The 15614-nt window shown below is 44.5% G+C and overlaps 1 protein-coding gene across 15 annotated transcripts in view; it reads left to right on the top strand.

Annotated features, from left to right (window-relative positions):
* LDB3 (LIM domain binding 3) overlaps positions 1-15614 on the top strand; it is a 191855-nt gene that overhangs the window by 92563 nt on the left and 83678 nt on the right. For 10 of the 15 annotated variants that reach the window (XM_048856758.2, XM_048856767.2, XM_048856762.2 and 7 more), the window contains exon 5: positions 936-1342. In XM_048856758.2, the coding sequence (XP_048712715.1) occupies positions 936-1342 (407 nt within the window). Of the gene's footprint in view, positions 1-935; positions 1343-8250; positions 8274-12737; positions 12942-15614 lie in introns of all 15 variants that reach the window. The other 5 variants (XM_048856770.2, XM_048856768.2, XM_048856763.2 and 2 more) reach the window with 2 other exon arrangements.

The raw sequence follows: 15614 nt of genomic DNA, 5'->3' as shown, positions 1-15614 counted from the left end.
AATGTCATTATTTCCTGTTTTCAGTATTAACCTTATTTAATCTGTACTTTGCAGCATTAGTAGGAAACCATTTATTGACATTATATTTAACAAAACGCATAATTTCCTATTATTTTCTAGAGTGGGTTTTAGAAAGTTAAGATGTGCTTCTAATGTGAGGCACCAGCAGGAGTTCTTGCATATGTCTGATATTGGGAGGGCATCTTGAGACCCTCACAAAGACAATATTCCATAGTGTCCTAGCTAGAAAAAAACATCCAAATCACAGATGTGGAATTATACTCCTAGGGTGCAATTTCATGCTCTATGCCTGTTTAACTTCCATTCATTTAAATGGAAATTATGCACACGCATAAAAGAGAAACTATACCTGTTGGTTAATACACCTTCTTGAGTTCTTTCAGCCTACTTGCTAACCATGTTGCATGGCCTTATTAGCATGACCTGGAGCCTATGAGAACAATGCAGTATACGAACTTCATTAATTTTAGGACTGTTTGTGAGAAATTGAATGCTGTGATTTCAGAAACATTAGGTCTTACATTTCTAGCTAATAGCATAGATTTTTGTACTTGTATATTATTGCCTCAAATGGGGCTGACCTCAAACAGTTCAGATTTCCTTAATTATCATAGGAATGAATGGAAGATATAGTCTATCAAATGAGAACTAATTATATCTTCAGCTAATAACATTAAATTTTAACTTGTATGTTTCAACTAAAAAAAAATGCTTGAGTGTGTTGTCCCACCCTATTGAAAGAAGATCAACTGAATGTTCTGTTTTATCGAAAGGCTGGCTACCTTGGCCACTAATCTATTTGTCTCAAGTGTATGAATATATGCAGAAAGCGATAGATATAGACATATTCTTTTTGCATGTGTTCTATGATTGCTCTTTTTTTCTTTTCTTGGCCTGCATGTTTGCTACTACAGGACCCTGCTTTGGAAGTCAGTGGCAACAGAACAATCTTCAGTCCTCTAACTAGCACAGCGACTGGGCCTTTGGGTAGTATATTAGCCACCAATGGAACGTTTTCAGGCTACCTCAGCAAGCAGGAGATCAGCTGTTCAAATAGCTCTTCCTTCTTAAAGACTACTGCAGTTAGAACTTCCATGGCCTCTCTGTCTGTGACACCTGACATTTCACCTGCAAAGAGTGACCTAGGTTCAAAACTAAGCCCTGTGTTCACTGATGGCAGTAGTCCTAAACACGAGTTGAGCCCTGCAAGGCAGTATAACAACCCCATTGGCCTTTACTCAGCAGAGACTCTAAAGGAAATGGTTGAGATGCATAAATTAAGTCTCAAACGAAGGGCTTCAGAAGGTGGACTTCCTAGAGGGTAGGTAACATGGTGATTAATTCAGTGTTTCATTAAGTAAGTAATTAGCTGAAGAATGAAGTATAAAACCAGTTACTATATTGTGAATTTGTCTTGTAATTATGATTAATGATGTCCTGAAAAATAGTTATTAAACCTTTCCCCACCTCAAAAAGGACACATAATACTATTTCATAACAACTCTTGGTCTTTGGTATCCTGAATTGTATTACAGATTGGCTACTGGGTATCCTGGCATGAGGAGGAACACTGTGGTTAAAGTACCTATGACTAAACTAGCGTGTTGGTATTCTCCAATTTAATTTGCTGTACTTAATCTGGTTGACCTGAATATCAGCTACAGGCCTGTATGGAAGTTGCTGTAAAAGGGATCTGAAACTACACTTTCCTAAAAAGAAATTGCCTGGAGCAGCTAAGATAACAGTCTTAATCTATTGCAGTGAACTTCTATAACTCCTTCCTCAATGTAGTCACTTTCCAGTGCAAGTCGAAATTGAATTGTTATTAGTTCGACCCCTTGGTTTGAATGTCCTCCAGCTCAAATCTAAGCACTATTCCACTTGTGTGTGGAAATAAATAATCAATAGTTATTATCTACCTGGTAAGATATAGAGATGATCCCACCAAGTTTGACTTCAGAATATGAAGTTGTTCAATGCTGTACTGTATTTGCAGGGCAGGTATTTTTGCCACAAGCTTGGACTACATTACAGAAATATTGAAATAAATGAAGGCCATGGGAAAGAGTTACTTTCTAACCTTTCTACTTTTATTTATGATTTACTAATTGACAAATAAACCTCTATAAGTCAGTTACCCCAAAGCTGTCTTCATCTGAAATGAAGTCACGTTTCCCAATTTTAGGAAAAATAAGGAATTTTCAGCACCCTTATCTGAATAAATCCCATGTCTGCCTTTCTGTTTGGATAATTAAGGTCTGATTAAGGAAAAGAATATTTCAAATAACAATGCAGAAGTATAGTAACAGGTAGGTAAAGGGAAAACTTCCCTGAGGCACAATTTAGTCACCAAAGCTTTCCTTTAGCTCAATATAATATACAAAATGAGGGGCTGAGAGCAAGAGGAGAAAAATACAATAGGGGCCTGATTCTCCTTTGCCCAGTACCTTGCATAGTCACTTACATGAGAGCAAAGTGGATGTAAAATGCTATTATTCTGAGTTGATATTGTTTTACACCAGTTTGACTAAGTTTCCATTAGTGTAAATGACTACACAAGATGCAAGACAGTGAGCCTAGCGCTCACTAGCACAATCAAGCCCTAGCGCTGTAAACTCGGAAGTGCTATCTACATTTGGTTATGAGAGACTTAAATTCAAAGACATTTTTCAACAGAAACAGACCAAAAAAAGCTTTTGTTTTCATTTATATTTTTCATGAGGAAAAATGTCATTTCTCTACCTGCTTTAGCACTTACAGCTCCTCAGCAGCACATCTTACCTCCCTTGTCTTGGCCTCCTCACATCCCTTGGTAACCTCCAATTCATAGACTTTAAGGTCAGAAGGGACCTCATGATCATCTAGTCTGACCTCCTGCTTTCTTCTTGTATTTTCCTTTAGGTAAATTTTGGACAGATGAACTGCCTAAGTATTCCTACTATGTTCTATTACAAAAAAGTACACACTATAGGGCTGCATCTGCCACTCATTGACATTTGTGGCAGATGCAGCCCTTCTTGCCTCCTCAAGACATAGGAGCCTTTCCATTGATTTCAATAGGCGTTGGATCAGGCCACATAATAGAACCATTTGTGCTTAAGGAGGCAAACAAAATATGGACACTGAACCAGCTTCACAGTAATCCCCCTACCTCATAGCACTGCCTTTCTATATGTGCCACTTCTTCCCACGTATATACACAAGCACTGTCACAAAATAGTTTAAGCTCCTCTTGGTGCACATCTGTGGCCTGCTGGTAATATACTGAGACATACCATAAGTAGGCTTGGCAGAATTTGATTTTTATTTTTTTATAATTTGGATGGATAATATTGATATTTTTAAGCATTTTAATTTTTTTTTCAATTTTATATTGCAGTAAATTGGGGCAGGGGTGTCAGACAATAGTTATTTAATGACTGTAGGCATTGAGATTCAAAAATTTAAAGCCTTATAACCGTTAAAACACAAATTGTCAACATCACGTGTCAAAATATACAAAGGAAATATCCTTAAATCAAACTCTAATAAGTTCTCAAGCAGCACTTTTCTTTCTAACATTGCCGAGCTGTAAACTTGGATTATTACTAATGGAAATATTTTTTTCATCAGGGTGTGTGTGTACATCAAAATTTACTGACATTTACTAATAAAAATTGAATCTTTCCAAGTTTAAGTGTAAGACTCCCAATAACAAAGCTAAAGCTTTTATCATGGTACCCTCACCTGAGATTTCATTCTGAATTTGAATATGGTTTTGGGGTGCTTTTGTATGAGTAGCTGTAACATATTCATAAAGTATAGCCAATTCTGCCTCCTTGTTTTACATATAAACAAATGAGGCAATATGAAAAATCATGTACAGTTAATGGACCCTGCCCTGGGAAAGAAAGAGCTGTTTTGATAGCTGTTAAGCACTCAGCAAAGTACAAACAGCCTGAAATTACTCAGCTCAAGTGTCTTTGTAACGGTAGCATGCTGTGAAAATTCAGTGTTCCCGGGCCCCCATTCCCACTTGTATGTTATCCATGAAGTGAGAAGCCCTGTGGACTGCAATCTAAAAAGGAATACTAGCTTTCTTGGGATCTGCTAGAGCAGAGGTGGGCAAATTACGGCCCGTGGGCCACATCTGGCCTGCGGGACCCTCCTGCCTGGCCCCTGAGCTCCTGGCCCGGGAGGCTAGTCCCCAGCCCCTCCCCTGCAGTTCCCCCTCCCCCACAGCCTCAGCTCACTGCGCCGCCAGTGCAATGCTCTGGGTGGCAGCACAGGTGCCGAGCCGCGGCCTGACCCGGTGCTCTGTGCTGCACGACAGCGTGGCTGGCTCCAGCCGGGCGGCGCGGCTGCCTGGCCTGGTGCTCTGGGCGGTGCGGCTGTAGCACCGCCAGCCACCGGGGCTCCAGGCAGCTCGGTGTGGGGGTTGGATAGAGGGCAGGGGAGTTTGGGGTGGTGGTCAGGGGGCGGGGGTGTGGATAAGGGTTGGAATGGTCAGAGGGCGGGGAACAGGGGATCTGGGGGGCAGTCAGGAAGGAGGGCAGGGGGTTGGATGGAGCAGGGGGGGGGCAGTCAGGGGCTGGGGTTCCAGGGACTTTCAGGGAGAAGGGGTGGTTGGATGGGGCAGGGGTCCCCGGGGGGCAGTCAGGAATGAGAGGAGGGGTTGTCGAGGAGCCTGGGGGTGGTCAGGGGAAAGAGAGGGGTAGATGGGGCAGGAGTGCTGGTGGGGCCATCAGGGGACAGGGAACAGCGGGGGTTAGATGGGGCAGGAGTCCCGGGGGGGCCGTCAGGGGATGAGAAGCGGAAGGGTTGGATTGGGGGCAGGGGCCGGGCCACACCTGGCTGTTTGGGGAGGCACAGCCTCCCCTAACCAGCCCTCCATACAATTTCAGAAACCTGATGTGGCCCTCAGGCCAAAAAGTTTGCCTGCCCCTGTGCTAGAGGTTTAGTGCTTACGTTGTCCATGATTTTCTGCTTTTTTGGGTTTGAACATTCATAAAAAGCAGTACATGTGCATAAGCAAAACAGGCTTTGCAAGGTCATCTCTGACTCTGATTGGTACCAGTCTATAAGTGATACTGTATAAGAACCTACATAGGCAGGTAGATCCCAGGTGTATTTTATATTTAAATGTTTGGGATTTTTTTTAACTTGTACCCTGTGAAACATCTAAACAGATCCAGTGATGTGCTGGAATGAGTATCCATACATGAGAATGGACTCTTGGGAGCCCCTTGTTAAAATTCTGCGCAAAGGAAGATTGGAATGATTTCTGTGTCTCTTACTGAGTTCCCAGTCCCTTACTCCTCTTATGCACTTCTGGAATTAAGGGCTTATCACAGGGCAAGGGTGAACATTTTTTGCAGGAGTGCGTATTACATTATCAGCAGCAGATCTTAATGGAGTAAAGGTTCTGCAATGGGGAACATTAACACAGATTGAGAATGAGTCATCGTTTCTCATGTATGGATACTCATTCCAGCCTGTGTTATTCTGCACGTCTTTGGCTAGGGCAGTAAATACCGGTCCCGCATGTTTCTGTGTGTCGGGGGGTAGGATTACCAGTTGGTTACTCTGTGGCATCTTTGAGTGAGCAGGTTGAATATTTTGGTACCTGCCCATATTTAGAAATAAATTAAAATGATGTGTGGGACTGAGCTGGAAAAAATTGTATCATCTCAACCCAGCATATCAAGAGAGGCTAAGCTTTGCTGTAGCTGGAGGGAGCTGTGATAATCTGTTTAGGTCTGAAAAATCTTTGCGGAGATTTGAGGCTATTGACCACTTCTCAGAAGACTCGTGTGCACAGTATTTTTTCTGTCTATGAAACATATAATTTACATGTGCATGTTCTTCATACTCCACCATCAAAGAATTGGTTGCTCTCTCTTTTAAGAAGCATTTTACAAACTTCAGTTCTACCTTAAAAATATTGTTTTCTATGCACAAACATGGTTGAGAGGATTAGAATAGCCATCAGAGTTCACTTCAGAAAATGATACTATTACACCATGTTTCACGGTAAGCGGTTGCTCAGCTGTCTTGCACATACCTAAAATGGATATAGAATCCCTGATCTGCTTACAGGCTACAACTTGTTCCTAATATATCTCTACTGAATCCTGTAAAAGCTAGATATATTTGGCTCATTGCATGGTTTACAGAGCTGGCAGAATATTCTCGAACCTGAGAATCTGAGGGGCAGACACTGAAAAAAAGGCATTTTGTGACTGTATGTCCAGACAAATGCAACAGCACAGAGCCCCATGCCACAGCTTTGGCTCGCTGCACTGGTTTTTGTTAATTAAAAATAAACTTGGGTGACAGAGCTGCAGAAAAGCCTTATGTAAAGAAGCAGCTACTTCAAAGAGTCACTGAGATGACAGCAGGGGGAACCAAACCAAACTTGTGGGCCAGTCTAGTCGTAATGCTGCTCAGCACTGCTATGTGGGAGACCCAGATTCACTCCCAAGGCTGGAAATGTTGCAGAAGCAACTGGGAAGATGGTGATGCGCAGATCTATCAAAAGTGTCTTATATAGCCAATTAAAAAATAATGCTGTTGACTATCTCTGCATGGAATCTTGTCCACTTTTTCCTTAGTCACAGACATGATCTCCTATTCATGATCCAGAGGGATGGGGCAAGAAGGAGGGCAAAGGTGCGTGTTCTCAACTCTTGGAGAAAGACGATGTGAAAATGAGCATCAAATCCCATCAGTACCACTCTCTGCATCCATTAGCATAGGTCATTGGGGAATGATATAAGGAGCTTCCCCTTACCAGGGGTCTGAGCTCCTTGCCTCTGTCATGCTCCCAGCTTCTGCCTGCCTGAGACCTGAATTCTGATCCCTTGGGTTGTGCTGTTTTTCAATTGATGGGCAGGCTACAACCAGTTATTGTTAATGCAGTGGAGAAAGATGCTACATGAATATTGTTTTCTCCTGCATTATGTCCTGTTACTGACCTCAAAAAGTTAATGCTACAAAGTTAATGCGCTCAGGCCTTGTAACAGAGTGGCTTGCTGCTCCTAAAGGACTGGAGGGCTTTGGGCTAGCCAACCGTGATTACCAAAAGGGCACGCTTCGTTTGGTTCATGTAATTTCTTATGAAGGGCAGCGGATGGCTGCAGGGAAGTGCGAGGCTCAGGAAATAAAAAAGGCTTCTGCAAGGATGACCCTGATGCCGGGGGGGTTGGAGCCAAAGCAGAAATCTTTGGCTCTAGACTTGAGCCCAAGGCTACAGCTAAGCAGGGCCTGGGAGTGGCTTGCAAGGACAGGAAAGGCCTCAGTCAAGAAGGTCTGGGAGTCTGGTAAATTGGAGACTGTTAGGGACTGATCAGGCTCTAGCACAGTGGTGGGCAAACTACAGCCCGCAGGCCAGATCCAACCCCTCAGGGCTTTGAATCGGCCCACAGGATTGCCAACCCCGTGGCGCCACGGGCTCCGCTCCGGGAGGCAGCCAGCACCACATCCCACACTCCCTCCCACATCGCAACCCCCTGCCCCAGCCCTACATTAATGACCCTGGATGCAATTTTCCCATCCCAGATGTGGCCCTCGGTCCAAAAAGTTTGCCCACCCCTGCTCTAGCAAAAAGACCTAGGACGTGGGGTTTCACTACTTAAAGTAGGAAAAGCCTGGGAGTGACCTGACAAGAGGGTAAAAATGATGAACTGTATTTTGGGACACCACTGTAAAACCAATATAAGTGAGATCAGATTCAGGTCAGTAATGTGTTAAGTAGAGGGGCTTTTCCCTTCAAATATCTGTTGATAGTTTCTTTGGATATTCTTCAGCAGATCCTGCTCACTGGATTGGCTATATGGGGCCAGGCTGAAGGGACTGGCATTACATACATGAATATTTGGTGTCTGGGGAGGAGGATATAATCTCTCCCACTCATGTTATTTCAAAAGGAGTATACAGCCTGCAAAAAGTTTTGCTTCCTTGCTTCCGTAACCCTCAATAATAATACTTCCAGTGATGCATAGTAATAAAAATGTTGTCAAGGATCAGCCAGAACGCCTTGGTACCTTAGTAAGTATCTGTGGATAAACTGTAATCCCTACATTTTTCCTCTCTCTTAATCCATTGTGGTTTTTTTAGGCATACAGTTTCTTTCTATTCCTATTTGTAGATGGTTTGATAAAGCTTTATAAACCCTTGTTAATACATATTGCCCTTGACACTCTAAAACTATTGTTCCTTTTGTTTATTTGTTCTTTCTCTCTTCCCTAGGTCATAGCCAACACTGCTGCCAAGTTAGTATCAAATAGTGTGTATGTGTTATGCTGTATGTTTGGGGATTTGTTTTCTGGGGTGGCATGAGCCCATATGTTCTTGCTGTGTCTATTTGCAAGGTGAAAGCATTGAAAAAGACCAGACTGGTGCGGCAGGCATCATACATGGCTACTATATCCAGAGGTGGTTCTAATCTAACAATATTTCTGAAACTCTCCTGCTTGTTTAGACTTTTATGTTGATATCCGAACTTTGCAAATATAACTTGGCTTGGAACTTGCTCAACTCTTGAAGAGCTTTTCAGATCTTTTTAATTCCCTGGAGTCATACATGCATTTCTTCTTAATTCTTCCAATAGTCTTCATGCCCCTGAGATTTTGTGGGCTTTGGGTACAGGCTTTTTATTATATAATTACCAATGTGTTTTTAGCTTCAGGAGGTAGATCCAAATCTTGAAGTCCAATTCCAGCCAAATTCCCATTGACTTCAACATTTAGCTCTTAGGTTTTAAGTATCTAAGAAGTGCTTTTCTTCAGCGGGAATGCTGTCTGAATAAGGAGTTAGTATGGTCTTGAGGATCACACCCATCAGTTTTTGGGCAGGGAAATTCCCCCAACTCCCCTTCAACTTTGACCTTCAATTCTGAGGAGAGAGCAGAAAGATCCCTTCTGAATTCCTGCTTGACCTCTCTGGATTGGAACTTGCTCTTGCCCATGCAACATTCTGGAAGTCCAGAAACTGATGGGAACTCAAGATTGAGCTAAATTCAGCGGCGAAGTAAATGACGAAGAAAGTTAAATGTCAAGTTTAACTGATAAGAGGATGGTGGAAATGACAGAGTAGTTCAACTTGAATTGGCGTTTAGAGGATGAGCAACATAAGTGTAATTTACACTGATTTGGCAGCGTGTGATGACCACGTTAAGCCATTGATGTAGCTTGAAACAAATGGATACAACTTCCATTGAAGTCAGAGGAGCCTTTGCCCGCTTACACTAGGACTGAATATTTCCCTGGAGTTGTAGGGCCAATGTATCAGAAATCAAAGTATGGGTCTCTATTTTATCTAACACTCTTCTGTTACATTTCCTGCATACTTCCAGAGGTCTGCTACCAAGCTGTATTAATTTTGCACACCTGCTGAATGCCTGTCAGTATTATCTTTTGCAGAGACCCCAGATGTGTAGCTCTTCATCTCTTGCTCCTGCTAGAATTGGCTCCTCATCTCTGCCAAAGGGTCCTGCAGTGAGCATCCTGTATTGACATTAACATTTCCTCCCCTCCCAACAAGACACTGCAGTAGAAACTCTGCAGTGGAAAGAGACCTTTTCTGGTTCTTTCTGTGGAAATGCCTATTGATTTCAATTGAAGTTTTGCCTTGCTAAGAACTGTAGTTTTGACCCCATCCTGTTAAGAGAGCAGTGAAATTGCTTCAATTCCACATTCCAACATGGAAATCAGTAATTTTTGTGCGAGCCTAAGCATCCCTGAGCCTCTAGCTCTTTTTTGGATTGATTTGTTGAAGCCAATTGCCTAGGACTATATTTTCATACACATAGCAGCTTCAGTTTAGGTACACTGATGCCTTCACTGAGTCTTCCCTTCTCCTATTAATGGAAAAAAGGGAGAGCACTGAATTAATGATCTCCAGGGTCTATGAATTCCATACTGCTCCCCGTGGCTTGATACGCTGTGGGGATAAGAGAAGCCACCTCTATAACAAAGCATGGGGATTTTCAGGAGCCAATAGTAGGCATAATGTGCAGTCTCTCTTTCTTGGTGAGTCACTCTACAACAGGGGCGGGCAAACTTTTTGGCCTGAGGGCCACATTGGGTTTCCAGAATTGTATGGAGGGCTGGTTAGGGGAGGCTGTGCCTCCCCAAACAGCCAGGCATGGCCCAGCCCCCGCCCCCATCCAACCCCCCCGCTTCTCACCCCCTGATGGCCCCTCCAAGACTCCTGCCCCATCCACTCCCTCCAACCGCTCCTGGACCACCCACCCCTGACTGCCCCCCGCCGCCCCATCCGACCCCTCCTCTCATTCCTGACGGCCCCCCTGGGACCCCTGCCCCATCCAACCACCCCTTCTCCCTGTCCCCTGACCGCCTCCAGAACCCCTGCCCCTGACTGCCCCCTGCCACCCCATCCAACCCCTCCTCTCCTTCCTGACTGCCCCCCTGGGACCCCTGCCCCATTCAACCCCCCTGTTCACTGACCTCTCACTGCCCCGACCCCTATCCATATCCCCACCCTCTGACCTCCACCCCTCCCTGCCCACTTACCGCACTGCCTGGAGCCCCGGTGGCTGGCGGTGCTGCAGCTGTGCTGCCCAGAGCACCAGGCCAGGCAGCCGCACCGCCTGGCTGGAGCCAGCCACGCCACCGCGCAGCACAGAGCACCGGGTCAGGCCGCGGCTCTGCACCTGCGCTGCCAAGCAGAGCATTGCGCCAACGGTGTGGTGAACTGAGGCTGCAGGGGAGGAGGAACCGCAGGGGAGGGGCCGGGGGCTAGCCTCCTGGGCCAGGAGCTCAGGGGCCGGGTAGGAGGGTCCCATGGGCTGTAGTTTGCCCACCTCTGCTCTACAAGATGGTATCAATAGAATAATGTTATCGTGGTTATTAAACATGTTCATTAAGAGACATTTTAAATGGTGAAAATGTTCAAATAAATGCATGTTTTTTATTTTTACCGAATGCATAATGAAGCTTCTTAATTCCTTCAAAATGTCAATGCATGTATTTCAGGACTGTGTTTGCAATAAGGTATGTGTGCATCTATACGCGCCTGTCCCTGCTGCATGTTACTATCAGTGCTCTTCTCAAATATTCCTGCAACAATGCACAACTATATCTCTCCTGTTGGCCTCAGTAAAGGCATCTCACCAAACAAAAGGCTATTACAGGAGTTGGAATCCATTGCCTGGGAGAGCAGATCACCTATGATAATCGGTGCAAGTCTCAAGTCAGTTGTCTGCTGGGAGTCTTCACAACTTGTGGGAAGAGTTTTTCACCCCCTTGATTTTCTTCTCTCTCCTTTAATGACTGAGGGGCATCTTCTATTAACAAACACTCTAAAAGCCCCCATACTGTTGCCCCATCCTTCTGACCTGCCATGAAAATTGGAGATTCCTTTTCTTCATTGTTGCTCAGTAAACTGGAAGAGTTACTGCTGAGCACTGTGAAGCAATCCCTACCATTCAGGGATGAGCATATAGTGTCTGAAGCACCCAAAACACTTTCTTTTCTTGGTGGGCTGAGGGAGGAGGTGACGGTGACAGATGAGAATTTAACACTGGTGTCCCATATGGTAGCCAAGAGCAGTTAATTAAATGACTGAAGAGCCGATTTAAAATGTTACTTGGAAAAACTTAAGCTAAACTCTAGGAGTATAACACTGTCTACCAAGTATCAGGGCGTAGCCGTGTTAGTCTGTATCCACAAAAACAACAAGGAGTCTGGTGGCACCTTAAAGACTAACAGATTTATTTGAACATATGCTTTCGTGGGTAAAATACCACTTCTTCAGATGCAACTGAAGAAGTGTTTTTTTACCCATGAAAGCTTATGCCCAAATAAATCCTTTAGTCTTTAAGGTGCCACTGGACTCCTTGTTATTACTCTGTACCAAGATGCTGAGAGACATGGCCTAATGATCTAAGTTTAGGATTGACAGTGAGGAACCCTGGCGTTCAAATCCTAGCTCTGACACTGATTCCCTCCATGATTTTGGGTGTGTCACTTAAACTGCCTGTGCCCCATTTTCCCTAATAAAAATCCTTATGGAGGTTACAATAGGCAACTATCTCAGGATAATGAGTCCAATTGTCATATGGTCTGTGATGTAGACAGATTTAGGACTGACCTTGCAAGAAATTTATCCTGGAGTGGTTACATATTTTGGTAACCTCCACATTTCCTCACAGAGGTGCTCTAAGGATTAAATTATTAATATCTGCGAAGGGCTGTGAAGATGAAAAGCATGAGTACTAAATATCACCGAGATGAATTGTCCATATAGAAAAAAAATGTAATTCTGCATAAAAGAGAAGCAGATGTTTATTTCAACTCATTAAACTTTCTCGTACCTTTTGAAGATCTTTCTAAAAAAATTGAAGGAATACATGGGGACTTCTTTGGGTGTGTAGACATATATCTACCTACATATGTATATATAACAGCTATATTTGTCATAATTTTTATTTTGTGGCTCCAACTGTCTCAAGTTTAGAAAATGATCAGCCAACACAAATACCTCATTCTATAGTCTAGCCCCTGACCACTTTCCTTGTTATGTTATCCATTACGTTGTGTGTTCTTTCTCTCCAGCAGTCTGAACAGATGCTTTTTGTGGTGAGATGTTTTAGGCACATGCATGCATTCCTCTGCTGCTGCTTTTTTCTTTTTATAATTATCACCTGTTTGTCCTTATTATCTTTTCTTTCTCCCCTTGTCTCTTCTCCAAACCTCACTCTCACATAACCCCAGCACTGAGTATGTGGAACGCTTCAACCCTAATGTCCTGAAGGACTCTGCCCTGTCTACACACAAGCCCATTGAGGTGAAAGGCCCAGGTGGCAAGGCCACTATAATTCATGCCCAGTATAACACCCCGATCAGCATGTATTCCCAGGATGCTATCATGGATGCCATCGCTGGCCAGGCACAGGCCCAAGGTGGTGAACTTGCTGGGTAAGGTTTTTTCTTGTGTAAAATGGCACCTCTCTGCATGATAGATGAATCCTTCCTCTCATCCTTTTTTCTCCCTTGCTTATTTGTTTGGATTTGGGGGGGAAGGAGGAAGTAGCTTTATGCACTGCCCTGAAAAATACAGATTGGTGTTTTCTTTAAATATATGAGGTGGAATTAACATCCTTTGAAAGATAAAAGGAGGAGGGGTGTTTAAAGTAGAAAAATTCCTTTTTCAGTATTCTTCCTAGATTTGGAAGCTCTAATGACTTGGAGAAATACAACATGGTTATATAGAGAGGTTTCTGTCTGTAAAACTAAATGATTCTTCCTTGGTAGCAGGAGACATTCTGAGGTGAGGGATGAGCTGTAGTCATAAAAAAACAAACCCAAAAAATCCTGCCACTAGCTATTTCCAAATACCCCCATTAATTGGGTGGCTTTTTCACGTCAGGCCAGATTATGCTACTGTTACTCACACTAGGTAAATGAGACTACTCACAGACTAAGGCACTGTTCACTAAGAGTAATGGTGGTGGAATCAGGCCAGTTTATGTATGGTACTTGAAGCAAAAAAGGAAAGGCATTTTGACTCTCTCAATCTGTTCCATGGTTACCCTTGGTGACAGATGCTTTGTCAGGTAAGTTAAGTCCCAGTTTTGACCTATGAAAAAATTGTTAGAAATTACTGGGGGCATATCTTGCCCTTAGCCTGTCCATTCATTTCCCTCTGATATGGTTGTGGGTTCCACACATGGAATGGAAACTGAATATACTTTACTTTTCAGTATTGAGAAACTGGAAAGTATGCAAACTTGATACGGAAAGAAATTTTTTAAGCTTCTAAAATGGTATTACAAAAATGGAGACTAAAAATATTATTAGTAAGAAAATTGGTAGCACTTTTTAAAAGGTGATGTGCAAACTGTTAAGTTAATCTCCGTGGTTTGAATATTGCTCCCAGCTACTTGGGTGTAAATCCAGAGTAATTCCACTGACTTCAGTAAAGTTCTCCTGGTTTTACATTGGTATAAGTGACAGCAGATCATGGGTTTTGTTTAATTTTTTTATTATATCCGTCATCAAGCTCAGAGAAACAGATTGCTGCTAAAACATAAGGGCTGAGGTTACTCAAGTAGAATATTGCTATCAGCATGTTAATAAAGAGCAACTTGGTACGTTTCACCTGGAGAAAAGGCTTGTGGAATTGGAAATATGGATAGTTATTGTCTTAGTTATGCCTATTATAACAACCATACTTTCAGTCTAATAACTGCATTGATTACATAGCACAACAGGCATGGAAAATGGAGGAGCATTTGTCATTGGTATAAAAAGAATGTAAGATGCATATTTATTATTGGTTATTGTTTGATGTTTTTCAAAATGAAGCCCTAGGTTATGTTATCCCTCTTGGGGATTTATATTTAACAACTGCTGTTTAACTGAAACCTCTAACTTAGGATAAACAGGAGCTTGTATATTTCACAGATGAGAAGATATTTAAGCTAAAAATGATGTTTCTGCAATACTGTATGCATCACTAAAAAGTAATAATTTCTCCCAACTGCTGATTTAAACCAGAGTGGGGTGATTATGACTCCTCTCTTTTGTTGTCTTTAGCAGACAGATAGCGGTTTGTGTATAAAGAAAGTCGGGAAGACAGACAAGATACTCTGTTGATCCAAATACACATTTTTCACTTTTGCAGTGCTGCACAGTATAACCAGTGATGAGCTGCCAAAATCTTAACAACGGGTTCCCTCCTCACCCCATGAGGGGGTTGTTGCTCACCCCCACCCCCAGGGACTCGTGCCCCATCTAACCCCCCTGCGTTCCTTGATGCCCCCCCTTCCACAGGACCTCTGCCCCATCTACCCCCTCCCATGTCCCCTGACTGCCCCCAGAACTGGGCAGGAGGGTCTTGTGGGCCACCGTAGTGGGTGCCCACCCCACCCCTAAGAGCCAGAGGCACCTGCCGTGGGGCGAGGTGGGGAGTCCCAGAGGTGCTTACCTGGGGCAGCTCCCTGGAAGCATCCTGCAGGTCCCTCTGGCTCCTAGGGGTCGGGGAGCGTAGCTGGGGGGGATCAGCGGGAGCGGCCGCTCCCCCACTGATCACATCAAAAGTGGTGCTCCAGGGCTGGAGTACCCAAGAGGAAAATTTGTTGGGTGCAGAGCACCCACTGGCAGCTCCCCTCCCTGCGCCCGGTCCCTGCTCACCTCACCTCGGCTCTGCCTCCGCCCCTGAATACATCGCCCCACTCTGCTTCTCCGCCCCTTCCCCCGGCTTCCCACCAATCAACTGTTCAGCGGGAAGCCGGGGAGGGCTGAGAAGCAGGCGGCAGCTTCCTGCTCAGGCCGAGGGTGATGGAAGTGAGCTGGGGAGCACAGCGGTTAGCCTGTGGGCCCTCCCTGGGTTACCTGCTGCAGCGTGAGCGGTCCTCTTTGGGCCCCCCCTTCCCAGCTCACCTCCGCCTCCCTGGGCCTGAGTGGGAAGCTGCGGCCTCCTTCTCAGCCTGCCCCAGCTTCCCGCACGAACAGCTGATTCTCAGGAAGCCTGGGGGGGCGGAGAAGCAGAGCAGGGCGACGCGTTCAGGGGTGGCGGAGCGGAGGTGAGCTGGGGCCGGGGGTGGGACACGGGGTGGGGGGCTGGGACGGGGAGCTCTGCACCCACCA

This window comes from Caretta caretta, chromosome 7, assembly GCF_965140235.1.
Source record: "Caretta caretta isolate rCarCar2 chromosome 7, rCarCar1.hap1, whole genome shotgun sequence".
In the NCBI taxonomy this organism is placed as follows: Eukaryota; Metazoa; Chordata; order Testudines; family Cheloniidae; genus Caretta; species Caretta caretta.
The sequence above is the reverse complement of the archived record's forward strand: the minus strand, read 5'-3'. Positions and strand labels throughout refer to the sequence as shown.